Source organism: Meriones unguiculatus, chromosome 8 (genome assembly GCF_030254825.1).
Source record: "Meriones unguiculatus strain TT.TT164.6M chromosome 8, Bangor_MerUng_6.1, whole genome shotgun sequence".
Classification (NCBI taxonomy): Eukaryota; Metazoa; Chordata; class Mammalia; order Rodentia; family Muridae; genus Meriones; species Meriones unguiculatus.
The window spans coordinates 659,174-671,718 of NC_083356.1; the positions used below are offsets into that span (position 1 = coordinate 659,174).

Below are 12,545 nucleotides of genomic sequence, written 5' to 3' on the forward strand. Positions count from 1 at the left end.
TAATAAGTGAAGGTAATAATGTTGGCCCCGACAAAAATCAAAGCTTTGCAGGGCTCCGCAGCCCTGGGGCGAAGAAGGCTGTGCAGAGGAGGGAGCTGAACACGGATACCGTCCTCACTTCCACCTTTGTTTTCTAGAAAGAGAACACATCTTTCCCTCTGCAGGGCCCCAGGCGAGCCCCCACCCCCACCCCAGAAAGGAAGACGAGTCTTGGGCGCTGGCAGCCCTGCCAACCAAGCCCAGAGGACAGGGCTGGACGGGGCCCTGGCAGTCCTTTGGAGGCAGCAGAATTGGTGAGAGTTTCCAGAGGCTTCAAGGACTCTTAAAATGACTCTCACCACCCAGGTGGTCTCTTTCTCAGACAGGACGACACTCCCAGCACCCAAGACCGCTCCTCGCTTCAGGTCCCCTTGTTTTCTAGATTCTAATGGACCCGTGATCCCCAAAGAGTTAAAGATAACATGAAGACGGATGGTGCGGGTCTGACTTTCTTTTTTGTTGAGGAGCAAGGCTCTTTGAAACCTTCCCCCTGTCAGGTTGCCCACACACCTGTCTTCTTCAGAGGAAAAGAAGGAAAGATTCCTCTCAGTGTCTGGGCAGCTAGGATCTGCGGAGTCCGCAGGCCCCTAAGAGAGCCAGCACTGCCCTGAATTCTACCGTCTGCTCCGAGAGCCTATGCACCCATTTCCCCAGACCTCCAGTTTTGCTAGTAAGTGCAGAGTGGGGAGGGCAGGATAAATTAGAAGCTATATACTAGGCTGTAGCCCAACCACTCCCCGCTGGCTGGAGGCTAAAGGCGGGCAGCTTTCTCCGTGGTCGGCATTGAGCTGGCAACAGAACCTCAAGGGCTGAGTGCCCAGCCAAAGGAAGACCCTTTACCCCTCCCCAAACTTCCTCCCAAGCAAGTAAAGCAGTTGCCTCAGCCGGATACAGAGACCTCGTTTCTTTTACAAACCCACCCATAAATTTTATAACAGGTAGTTAAAAATTACGACGAGGAAGCGCTGGCCAGCTCTTCACAATGGGCGGCCGAGAGACCTGGGCCGGCCCTGCCGACCACTCACCGGAAATTTTACTTCCAGATTGGGGCACGCACAACCTGTCCTGAAGCCTCTTTAACTGGGGCTGGGGTGACTTTTCAACTTTCAGGGACTCTCTGGGGACACTCCTGTGAGAGGGGGGAGGCCGACCCTCTCTGTCCTTCAGGGAGGGCTCTGGGAGCCCCTGAGGCACGCTCTTGCCTTGGCACCCCAGATTTCTCCAGGACCTGCATCCTCTTTGAGCATTCGGTGAAAGACTGGGAAGAGAAAACGCGGAGCTAATTTTTTTTTTAATCCCAAGAAACGAATTTGCCCCCATCTTAATAGCTACATCACCCTGTCTCTACGGTTGAGATTAGACTAATAAATCCAAGGCGGAATGAGCGAGATGCTTCAACTCAGCATTTTGGAAGATACTATTTTTCACAAATCACAAATAGCTTTCGGAAGCCACTTTGATTGGCTAATAAAAAAAGTAAAGAATGGGAGAAAGTCGTTTCTTCAGCAGCCGAATGGTACCCATTTCGGTAATGGGACGCACGGCATTTAGGAGCTCGCATTTCTAAAGAGCGCATCCCGCTCTCGAAATTACATTCCCCCATAAAACGGGGTTTTAACCTCCTTTTCTTTCCAAACCAGAAAACAGGAGCGGAGGGCTGGGGAAGTGGGGAGTGGGTGTCTTACGAGGGGGTGCTGAGGTTCCTGAGGTCTGACCCTCGGCCGGCCGCGCAACGTTTCCAGAGAAGCCGGGCGCCAGACGCACCCCGCCCTCCGACGCGACCGCTTAGGGCCACGGACATTGCTGAGCCGGGCCTGGGATGAATAGGGGATTGGTGTTAGGGAGGGCGGCGAGGCTCTTCAGAGCCATTTGACAAGGGGTTCATCTGGCTCTGCTTCAGGGCAGCATATTTTTTTTTATCAATGGCAACCATAATCTCACTATTAAAAAACGAAAGGGCTCTTCCTCGGTGGTCCCAGAGTCTAGGGGGAAATGAAATGTTTCCAGGCCTCCCTGGCCAATAACCTATGCCTCCCAAATCAAACCTGATCACTTGGTTGCCAGCAGGGACCCCAAATTCTTCAAATTTCCCCTGCAGCTCCTACTTCCACACCACAGCCTCTCAAGGCGGGCTGTGGTGGTGGTGGGGGGAGCCCTAGGAAAATTGCCTGACAAATCTTAAACCCCTTTTATAGGAGACAGAGATCGGGACCCTGATGAAACACTCGGCCTGGGCCTAGGTTAAAAATCATTGACCCAGAAATCTGGTCTCAAAAATGTCTGTCTTTGGGAGTCTGTTTTTGAAGGCCTCCCTTCCCTCGTTCGCAGACTGGCTGAGCCAGGCTGCTTATATCTCTGGAATCTGGAATGGGTTGAGCATAATTTTATTGGCATAAACAGATTTGTCTGCCTGGGACCCTCCAGATCATCCCTTTACTACCTGGGTTCCCGAGCCCTTTGCCCCACTGCAGCTGGGGCTGGGGACTGTCCTGCTTAGGCCCACCTCCCAAACCAGTGGTCTCTGCTGTGGCGGCCAGGCAAGCTGCCCAGTTGTCAAAGTGAAGCCAGCCAGGAGCCGGCTTGAAGCAGCCAGAACAGAGGCTAAGTGGACACATGGGGGCCGAGGGGCAGTGACAGCCTTGCGCTGGTTGAATTTGAATTTCAGGATGCAGACCCTCCCTAGCTGGTCCACCAGGTACTCTCTTCTGCCCTTCCTTTATCCTCTGTCCCAGGCAGAAGCTTCCTCATCCCCATGCTTTGGGACTATTATTACTGACTATTCAGCTATCTTTAGCTCCACACTCCCCCCACCCCATCATCTCCACTATTTCAGGATGATGTACTAGGTGCTAAGGGGGGACCACAAGCAGAAGACACATAAAGATCATAAAAGAATCCCACCATCTCACGCTTCGGCCAGACCCCTGGAAGAAAGGGCATAGGCACAGGAGGAGCATGGGATAGACTCTTTATGTTTGCCCAGCAGAGATGGAGGTGCTACAGCATGAGTCCCAGCTTCCCCTGGGGTCCCAGCACCTACACACCTTGTCTAACTTTAGTACTCATGTAAGTAGCCGCTTCTCCCTCCGGGAGGCTTCCCCTTCCTCCTCCTCCCAGCCCTGTCTGCCTTCCCCACTCCACTTCCAAGCTTCTCTCTACATGAGTTCCAAGTCCCACCACCCAAAGCCCGGTCAGCTAGGCCATTTGCAGAGCTAGGAAAGGGAATAGAGAGGGGAGGAGTAGAAAATGGGGGAGAGTTGTAGAGAAACAGCAAGTCATGCCAGCTTTAGTGGGTTTTTTTCTTCTTTCATTTTTTTATTATGACTCACGTGTACAATACAAAGCACTTGGACCAGGAACAGGGCTTTCAAGACACAAAATCTACATTCATAGCTGGACATAAAGACAAATGACCAAAAATTATTATTATAGATATATTTTAACATTTGTTTCCTTTCGAGCACATTGCATAAACAGAGAATTCAAGACAGAGTAACTATACATTCAGTGCAGCTCACTCCTACTCTACTGGGTTAGAAGCACAAGAAAAGCCACGAGACGGGCGGGCTAGGCAGTCTCAGTTGTTGGGGTTTTTCCTTAGTGAAATAAGCAGCAACAAACGACAACAAAACCGCATTACAAATGCTCTCAAAGCAGAATTTCTCTCTATAGGTAGTGATAAAATACATTGGAGGTTTCTTTCTTTTTTTTCTTTTTTCTTTCTTTCTTTCTTTTTTTTTTTTTCCTGTATTAGGATTTTTTTTCTCTCTCTTTTTCCCCAAGATTATTGCAGGTTCCCTTTAGGTAGTATGTTTAAGATTTATTATCAGTATATTATTTTCATGATTATGGTGATTTCTGAGCACAAACACTAACACAGCTCAGATGAAACTGGGCCCAGAAGAACAGAAATCAAACAGCAAAGGCAAGGCAAGGAAGGCATGGGCCCAAGTGACCGTGGGATGGGTGGATAGGATTTTAGAGACCATTGCCGGCCCCTGTTGACCCCTCAGGAAGGGGGTGGATAGAGAACCCCACATCTCCTTCATTTTCATCAGGTTCCTGGAGAAAGTCAAGGGGGTTTTCTAAGAAAGAAGCCTGGGGGTGGGGGAGGGCATCTTCTTTGCTGTCTTTTATTCCTTTTTTTCTTTCATTTCCCCCTTTTCCTGTTTTTTTTTTCTTCTTTCCTTTCATTAATTTTTTTTAATCCAGTACTCTAATTCCTAGCATGCAAGCAAAGCCAGGAATCATCTTCTACATCTTCAGGGGAAGATAAATGTCAGAGAAGCAGTGCAGTGGGGGTGTGTGAGGAGATGCAGACCTTGAAATGCAGGAAGGGCTCAGAAGTGCAGCAGGGACTGAGTGTGGGCTGAGCGTGGAGTGGAACAGAACTTTTCCCTGTGTCTCAGGCCCCCCCACCCCAGACACATAAAGAGCGGGGGAAGTCCAAAGGTAATAAAAACGGAGCTGCAACTATCTGACAGGTAGTTAGAGTTGTGAGTGTCATTCTATTCTCTATAAAAGCAAATGACAGTCGTAAACTTCTCAATTTATCTGCTACCATAAAACGAAACTTCAAGGGAGTTGCTAAGGGGGGGGGATTTTCTCTTTTCCTAGTCCTTATTTTCTTCCTTTTCCTCTTCTTCTTTCTCCTCTTCCTCATTCCCTTCTTCCTCCACCTTCTCTTCGTCTCGGGCCCCAGGCAGTTTATCCTTGTTGTTCTCCTTTTTCCACTTCATCCTTCGATTCTGGAACCAAATCTTCACTTGTCTTTCGGTCAGTCCCAGGGCGTGAGAGACTTCAATCCGGCGCTTTCGTGTCAAATAAGGATTAAAGAGAAACTCCTTCTCTAATTCCAAGGTCTGGTACCGGCTGTAAGTTTGTCGTCCGCTGCGCCTCCCAGGAGCTGGACAGAACAGAACCCCAGGCTGGTTACGTTTGGTGGGGGCTCTGTCCACCCGGCACAGCTACTCTGCCTCCACAAGGTGCCCCCTCCGCTCCCTCCGCTCTTCCCAGCTCTCCCTCCCTCCTGCCGATAAGGCCAACAGCAGAAGACAAGCAAGGGCAGGAAAAGTTTCCATAGATGTTTTGGTTTGACTCCCTTCACCTTGGGAGGTGGGAGGGGGGCAGGAATGTGGCTGTCTAAAAAGTGAGGGCTTGAGGAGGGATAGGGAAGCCTGGCAGGGTCCGTCAGGCCTACAACCTGGCGCTTACAGCTTTGTTTACAAGTGCAGAGTGGTGAGCCGGCCTGGGGATACAATCTGTTTCCAAAAGAAAGGGAAAGGGCTGGGGTTAAAGGAGAGCGGGAGGGGGCTCGTCCGCTGTCCCCTCCTTGCCGATCTTTGCCTAATGCTTTTCCAATAAGAAAAATAATTGATCTCCTGGAATGTATCACAGCTCTGCCTGAGTGCTAACTGGAGACTAACAAATAAATCACGGGCCATCCCTGCCGGAACTTGTCGTCAGCGCTTCCCCTGTGCTTCGAAACCGGGCTGTGTGAGGCCGTCCTGGGGCTCGTGACCCGAGCGCTCTCCGGGACCCATGGTTCTTGACTGGAGGGTGGCCTGACAGAGGCCCCCGGACCTCAGAGGCCCCTACTCTGTATTGCCCCCTGTCTCTTCCTGAGCACTGGTTTTCCTCGTCTCAGGCTTTCAGCCTTCCCTCCAACTGGAGGAAGTACAGAAAAGTTGGGTGGTGGCCTTCAAGCTGCTTCTCTGAGAGGAAGAGGAAGAGACCTCAGACAGCCAGACTGCTCTTCCTTGGGTCTTTCCCGTCTCTCTAGCTAGGGGAGACCCAGAAGTCTGGCCACTGTCTTGGAATGGCTGGCTGGCTTTGGGAAAACTGGCTACCAGCCCCAAAGACAGATAACCTCAGTTTACTCCGGGTGCCCTTGCCAGCCATCTCCCCACTTTGACTTTAGAGATGGGGAGAAGGAGAGACAGAAGGAAGAAGAAGACAATTTTTAACCCTTTGCACCCACACACCACCTTTCTTCCACCTTCACCCCAACACTCACAATGTCTCAGCACCGCCCCCCCTCCCCCGGCCCCAGCCAAGCCTTTCAAACTCCAGGAACCCACCCAGGCACGGGCGTGGAGGGGGAGAGGTCCCCAAAGCCAGGAGGGAGAGCGAGGGCAGACAAAAAGGAGGCAAGGGAGGGGGAGACCCCGAAGCGCGGGAGACCAAGGGGGAAAAAGAAAAGGCTTCTCACCGTGGGGTCTCATCCATGGAAACATGAGGCTGGGAGACGAGTTCTGATTTAAGTGGCCTTGTCCTTCGCTACTGTTAGTGTTGGCGGAGGATTTACAGTCGGGATATTGCACCACGCTCGCCTCTTGCTGAGCCCCATAAAGGGACTGTCTGGGGAGCGCCTCGTAGCCATAGAATTTGGAGGCGTCTCCGTGGCAGCTCAGCGAGCAGGGGTTCTGCTGGTAGCCCGAGTTGGAGATGCCGGAGGTGCCATGGTGGAAGAAGTCTTGGACGTGGTGCGAGGCGTGCTGGAAGCCGGGCGCGGAGCCGCCTGGCCCGTACACCAGCGCATGGCTCCTGCCCACGCTCTGAGGGAACCGGCAGTCGTAATAGGCCGGTTCCAGGGACTCGCCGCCTTTGTATTTGGAGAACAGGGGGTTGACGAAGTAGGAGCTCATGCTGGGTACATGAAAACCCGCGGCCCCCTCCCCTTGGTTCACGCTCCCCCGCCCGGTATCCCCGAAACTCCCCTCCCCCCGGGACCGAACCCCAAGCTGGCCGGCTCCCCCGGGCTGGACTGCTGGGCTGGGGGCTGGGCAGGTGGGGGCGCGGTGCCGGCTGCGGCTCGGCGGCGGCGGCTCTGCTCACTGTCGGTAGGTAGAGCGCGCTCTCACTTAGCTTTCCTCTAACAGCCCAGCGAATTCCTCAGACTCCCGGCGGTGGCGGCGCTTACACGCGATTCGCGTTCATCAATCCACGACATGAAGACAGGCGAGCGAGCGAGGGAGAGGGAGAGAGGGAGAGAGGGAGAGAGAGAGAGAGAGAGAGAGAGAGAGAGAGAGAGAGAGAGAGAGAGTAGGGGAGGGTTGAGGGGTTCAGGGCTGGGGGGACCTGGAGTAGAGGAGGGAGGAGGAGATGGGAGAGCCGGGGGTGTGGTGTGTGAAGGGGGTGGCGAGCCAGCCCAGCTAATGGCCAAGGCCAGCTTTTCTAAGGTGTGCACTACAATTTGAAGGTGCCCCCCCTTTTCCTTTCTGAGAGATACCTGAGCATCAGGTCACCTCAGGTTACCTCAACAGGTAGAAGACCCCAGCGGGTGACATCAGTAAGTCAGAGCTGAGCCTTTAACCCAAAAGATGAGCTCCCTGGGGTTCCTAAAGTCTGGGTACTCTGAGCAGAAACCCAGCATGCTGATTATGTACCCCAGGCCTTTCAGCCTGCAGAATCTCCAGCCTCTGGCCCCTCCAGGGTCTGAAGCTGCCCTGTCTTCTTTACATCCTGGAGACTCTTGTCCCTTGGCCACTCTGGGGAGGGAGTAGTCTCCACACACCCCAAGAAGGCCCACACTGCCCTTCAGAAAGCAGCCCCTTCAAGGAGCAGGAAACCCAAGCTGCCCTGGAGAATCTGAGAGCAAAGCTGTTTGGGGGGACTGAAAGGAATAGCTTGTGTGCCCAGGCTTCTGCCTAGCCTAACTCAAGAGATTTCTTTTTTTAGAGACTGTCACTGGGCTGAAGGGTGAGCGTGGTCCTCTCAGTGGGGGCTGAAGGGTGAGTGTGGTCCTCTCTCTCAGTGGGGGCTGAAGGGTGTGCCTGGTCCTCTCTCTCAGTGGGGGCTGAAGGGTGAGCGTGGTCCTCTCTCTCAGTGGGGGCTGAAGGGTGAGTGTGGTCCTCTGGTGCCTCTCATAAAGCACCACCCCATAGGAAATGCTGGCTCAGCCTGGAGGGGCCCTCAGACTTCTCCAGGCAGCCTGCCCAGGCCGGGATGTGGATGGGAACTGTCAACAGACACTCTCTAAATATTTACCCACACTCTTGGGCATGGGGGGGAGCATCCCCATGCCCAAGACCAGACAAATTCAAGATAATTCTAATGGAAAAAAAATAACCTTGGTCTATCAACAGCCTTCCTGGCCATAGTGTCTACAGTTATGTGGGCTTAATTCAGGGAGGAAAAGAAGAAAGCGCGAGGGCAGTGTGTGTGCTGTGTGCCTGTGTGCTATTGTGCTCATGAATGAAGATGAATAAGAATGATTTTTCCTGTCTTCTTCCTGTACAGTGTGTGAGCCACCCTGGAGCACACTCAGAAGACACACACACACACACACACACACACACACACACACTCACACCCTGCAGGTACTGCACTACCCTCTTGTCCAGAAATACATCAAGTACGTGTGTTTATTTCACACTGGCCACACACGCCCCGACTCACAGCTCTGCACACCCGTGTGCTCACCAGCCACATAATGCTTGATGAACATATACATTTGTAGGTTTTTGCATCAAGGACTTTTTTTTCTTCCACACCCTGGGGTTTCTGAGTTGGGCGAGGAAGGAAGTGGTTAGAAAAACAGACCCTTTCCTTTCCCAGCCCATACCGAGCCAACCCTGGGCATAAGACTAGCAGGGCAAGACAGGATGAAAGAGCAGCTCTCCCGGTCCTCTTTATTTAAATAATTGTTGGGGAAATGGGACTCTCAGTCAGATTCCTAAAGGAGACTCCCTGATGTCCTGGCAGGAGAGCCCATCGGGTCTTTTGCATTTAGGGAACTCACCACTATTGAACTTAGCAACTGCCCAAACTCTTGGACACAGAACTCTAGCTTTGCAGCAGCAGCGTCCAGGTCAGGGCTGCAAGTCTCCCCAGGGTCCAGAACAGTGGGGGGCATCGCAGAGCAGCTTGCCCGACCAGAGCCTGCTGCGCCAGCCTTGTCGATCTGAGCAGTCTGCTCCATACAGAGCCGAGCAGGGTGGATCCGAGTTTCTAGCACCCGGGGCTGTCATAAATACTTTGTCCTCTTTGACTGGAAAGAGGAGGCTCGGAGCGTCCGGATCCTCTCTGCGGCCTGTGCCTTATCTTTTAGGGGGTGGGGATCTATTTCCAGATTTTATGGTCCAGCAAAACCCCCTGCTACAGAGCTATTCTTCTGGGCCTTTGTGTCTTGGAATGCGACCATCCTGAGTCGTCCGAACCTCTGCCTGTCTGGGATCTCATGAGTCCTGTAAGCGTTGGTCAGACTCGGTTTCCCCTTTGGAGGATTCTCCCAGCCTTTGTGGATTTATTTGTATGATTATTTTCTTTCACGTGTATCTGGTTTATTTTGCTCTCTGAGTCTGGAAATAAAGGAACTGCAGGCAGCCTTTCTCGCCGGCCGCTCTCTCCCTCTGCCCGAGGACGGCACCGCCCTCTTAGGTACATGGATTTATGTTCTTATGTTCGTTTGTTCGGGTCATTCCTCCTTTTTGTGTTAATTACTTGCTCCCCACTTATCTCCACCAGCGATTATTTTTGATGCCTGCCCTCTTTCGCCTCCTGAGTTCTCTGGTAGAGCGAGGGCTCATCTCCCGCTGCCACTCACGAGTTATTTACTCCTCGCAGGTGAGAGGGTTTATTTGTTCAGAGGCAGTGGGACCTAAGCTAGCAGAAGCAGGGGCTTTCTGGCTGAAGCTTCCAGCCTGGCCTGAAATGTCAGCAGGCCAAGCCAGTTGGGGGGGGGGGGGAACACCGGACCTCCATCTCTAACATTGAGCAACAGCGCCACCTCGCGTCCACTTGCTCCAATGCAATCTGGCTAAGGGAAAACCAGCAAAGGTCCCAGCTCGAGCTGAAAGGTGGCAAGTTAGGAGGAAAAAGCCTCTCTAACCGGTGCGAAGGAGAGGAATTCCCAGGCAGGTGTTTGTCTCTGTTCTTTGGTTTTCTAAATTCTTGAAATAAACCTTATGAAAGGTTCCACACTGTCTTCTTGTTACCCTCTCTTCTGGAATAAAGAGACAACGCAAAAGAGCGGCTGGAACCCCCTCCACTCGGGCGTTTTCCAGTCTAGAAAGCCCTCTGCGCAGGCAATGCACCACTCTGTCTGAAGCTCCCCGGCCTTCTGCTCCCAGCATGCACCCTAACCTCCAGCCCCTCTTGCCCTGCCGCGTAGGCTGCAGGACTGTGCTCCAGGCCACCCCCACCCCCTGGTTTGTCCTCCCTTGAACGCGCACCCGCTCTTCACCTCTCCCTCTCAGCCAGAGAGATCCTGATCTCCGTGGGCCATAGACAAAACATTCCTATAATCCGATTTCAAAGGAAAGAGTGTCCACCTTCTTTAAACCATAAAACAATTAAGGCCAGACGTCTAGCCAGCTCCGCACTGCTGTTTTGTTCAGCCCCATTCAGAACCCAGAGCAGGGAGACAAACAGGGCCATAAAAGTGGCGTTTCTGGGCTACGGAAATGTACCTATCTGCTGCCTTCCCAAGTGGGACAACCTTTAGGGTTTTGTGATTCTACAAAGGAGCAGAGGAGAGGTGGGAGGGAAGATGAAGGGAGGAGGCTGTTTGCTAGCCCCTCGCTTCAAGCCTGCTTTCATTTCTCTGCCCAGATGTGTGTCGTGTTGTTTTAATTAATAAACGGTAATGAATAAGATCGACTCTAATTCTGACCTGGGGCTGGAAATCCTCGAGGTCAGATTAAAGAGTGGACCTACTCTAAATCCCACCATTTCCTGGGGTCCTACAAGCTCTGGGGCTCTCTTTTCTGCCGGCAGCCAGGCCTACTCCAGAGGGCAGGCTTCAGGAAGCAGGCCACGCTGAGGGATGCAGGCAGAGAGAAGGCTTCAGGGCCTTGGAGCAGGGGCGAGACTGAAGCCGGGAAACAGCGCTGAGCTCAGGCAGAGAAAGACGCCCAAAGCCGGACCCTGCTGGTCCAGACTAAGGGAGAGGAGGGGATCTTGGTTCCCATCAAATGCAAACTGAGATCAGGGTTACAGAAGAGCGAAAAGGCCAAAAAGGGAAGAATGAAGTAGTGAGAAAATCCAGTACATTTCCAAAGACCAAGGAACCAATGCTTCTACCAACCAGGAAAGAGTGAACGCACCACAGACAGCTAAATCACCCGCTGCCACTTGATTGTCGACTCCCAATACGAAAGAAACAACATTTCAACCCTTCTCATCCTCCTCCAGTCCTCCAAATGGGAAGAAGAGAGTAGGAGATTCAAACAACAGGGCAAGGGCTATCCCCACAAGGGCCCAGCAGTCCTGACCGGGTGATGTGGGGGGAGTTAGCCAGGGGACCTCCCAATTCTCTTAGGTGGTGTCCTCCGAGCATTCAGAGCGACACCCTGTGTCCTTGGCAGAGTGGACAGCCGAAGATATTAAAGGGCTATATTTCAAACATTCTAATTTAATGGTTTCCAGATTGGGGGATTTCCGAGAAAAGGGGCGCTGAGCTGAGGCAGACCCAGCAGCTCTGTCTGCTTCTGATTAGCCCCTGAAAACTGCTCCAGAGAGGAAGGGTTCTAGAGAGGGTGCAGCAGTCACCCCGCCTGGCTAGGCTGGTAGATACAGATCAACACCTCTTTGCTTGGGGTCATGCACCAGACAGCACCCCACTCCTGGCTATTGCCAGCTCCTTGGAGTCTCACCACCCCTAGGAGTACAGCCTAGCTGACCTTACTCACCCTGATCAACATTCGGACTTCAGAGGGGGGAGAAAGGGAGAGGGAGGGAGGAGAGAAGAAAGGGAGAAATGGAAGGGGAGAGCTAAGGATAAACTCTTTGAGCAGAAACTAATCTTGTTTATTCTGACTTTACTGTTCACTTCCCTTTCCTCTTCGTTCTTTCCTCTGCCGTCGTCCCCCCTTCTTCCCCTTCTCTCTTTTTTTCTTGTATTTTCATTTCTCCCTTCCTCTTCCTCATTCGCCACTCTTCTCATTTAATACTCAGCGCCTGCCCCCCAGCGTTCCTTGAGGCCTGCGCGGCCTCTCCTGATGGCTGACCATCCACTCCCCTTCTTTCTCAGCCAACCTGAAAGCACCACAGCACCAAAACAACCAGGCAAGGAGCTGGTCTGGGCCTTCACCCAGCACCCCACTTTTATCTTCACCTATCTGTTCTCTTCAATCTCATGTACTCATAAATTATTACAATTAATTACAGCCAGCAAAACCATTCAAGCAGTGCTCCCCACACGCTCCATCAAGCCACTGGAAACTCACAGCCAGCCAGCCAGAGCAGGCGCAGGCTAGGCCTCTACCCCTCCCCTGGAACACCCACCCCCATTCTGTCCTGTCTAGAGAGAAGCTATAGGCATTTGCCCTTCTGAGGTGGAGGGAGTCCCTGCTCTGGCTCCAGTTTCCCTTAGAGAATTTAAGCACTTGCCTCTTCGACAGAACCAGGGGAAGAAAGCTGGTGAGAGCTAGGTGCAGTTGGGTCTCTGGCTCTTTAAGTGACTCTGCTATATTAACAGAGTTGTTGTGCTGTAACAAACAGAAGCACCGGTACAGGACAGACACGGGTGACGGCTTTGCTCTGGACGCGCCTCAGGCACCAGC

The 12,545-nt window shown here is 52.5% G+C and overlaps 1 protein-coding gene across 1 annotated transcript; it reads right to left on the minus strand.

The window, feature by feature from the left end:
- Window positions 1-3,338: 3,338 nt before the first annotated feature.
- Hoxc8 (homeobox C8) lies at window positions 3,339-7,020 on the minus strand. The gene is made up of 2 exons (XM_021643558.2): window positions 6,251-7,020; window positions 3,339-4,945 (listed from the first exon to the last, which is right to left on the minus strand). The coding sequence occupies exons 1-2, from the start codon at window positions 6,684-6,686 to the stop codon at window positions 4,653-4,655; spliced, it is 729 nt and encodes a 242-aa protein (XP_021499233.1). The 5' UTR covers window positions 6,687-7,020; the 3' UTR covers window positions 3,339-4,652.
- Between the last annotated feature and the right edge of the window lie 5,525 nt (window positions 7,021-12,545).

What these genes read in the sequence shown, in the direction of transcription:
- Hoxc8 (XM_021643558.2), bottom strand. Translation starts at nt 6,686, where the DNA reads ATGAGCTCCTACTTCGTCAACCCCCTGTTCTCCAAATACAAAGGCGGC. An exon ending in TCCATGGATGAGACCCCACG is followed by an intron (nt 4,946 to 6,250) that starts GTGAGAAGCCTT and finishes TGTTCTGTCCAG; the next exon opens with CTCCTGGGAGGCGCAGCGGA.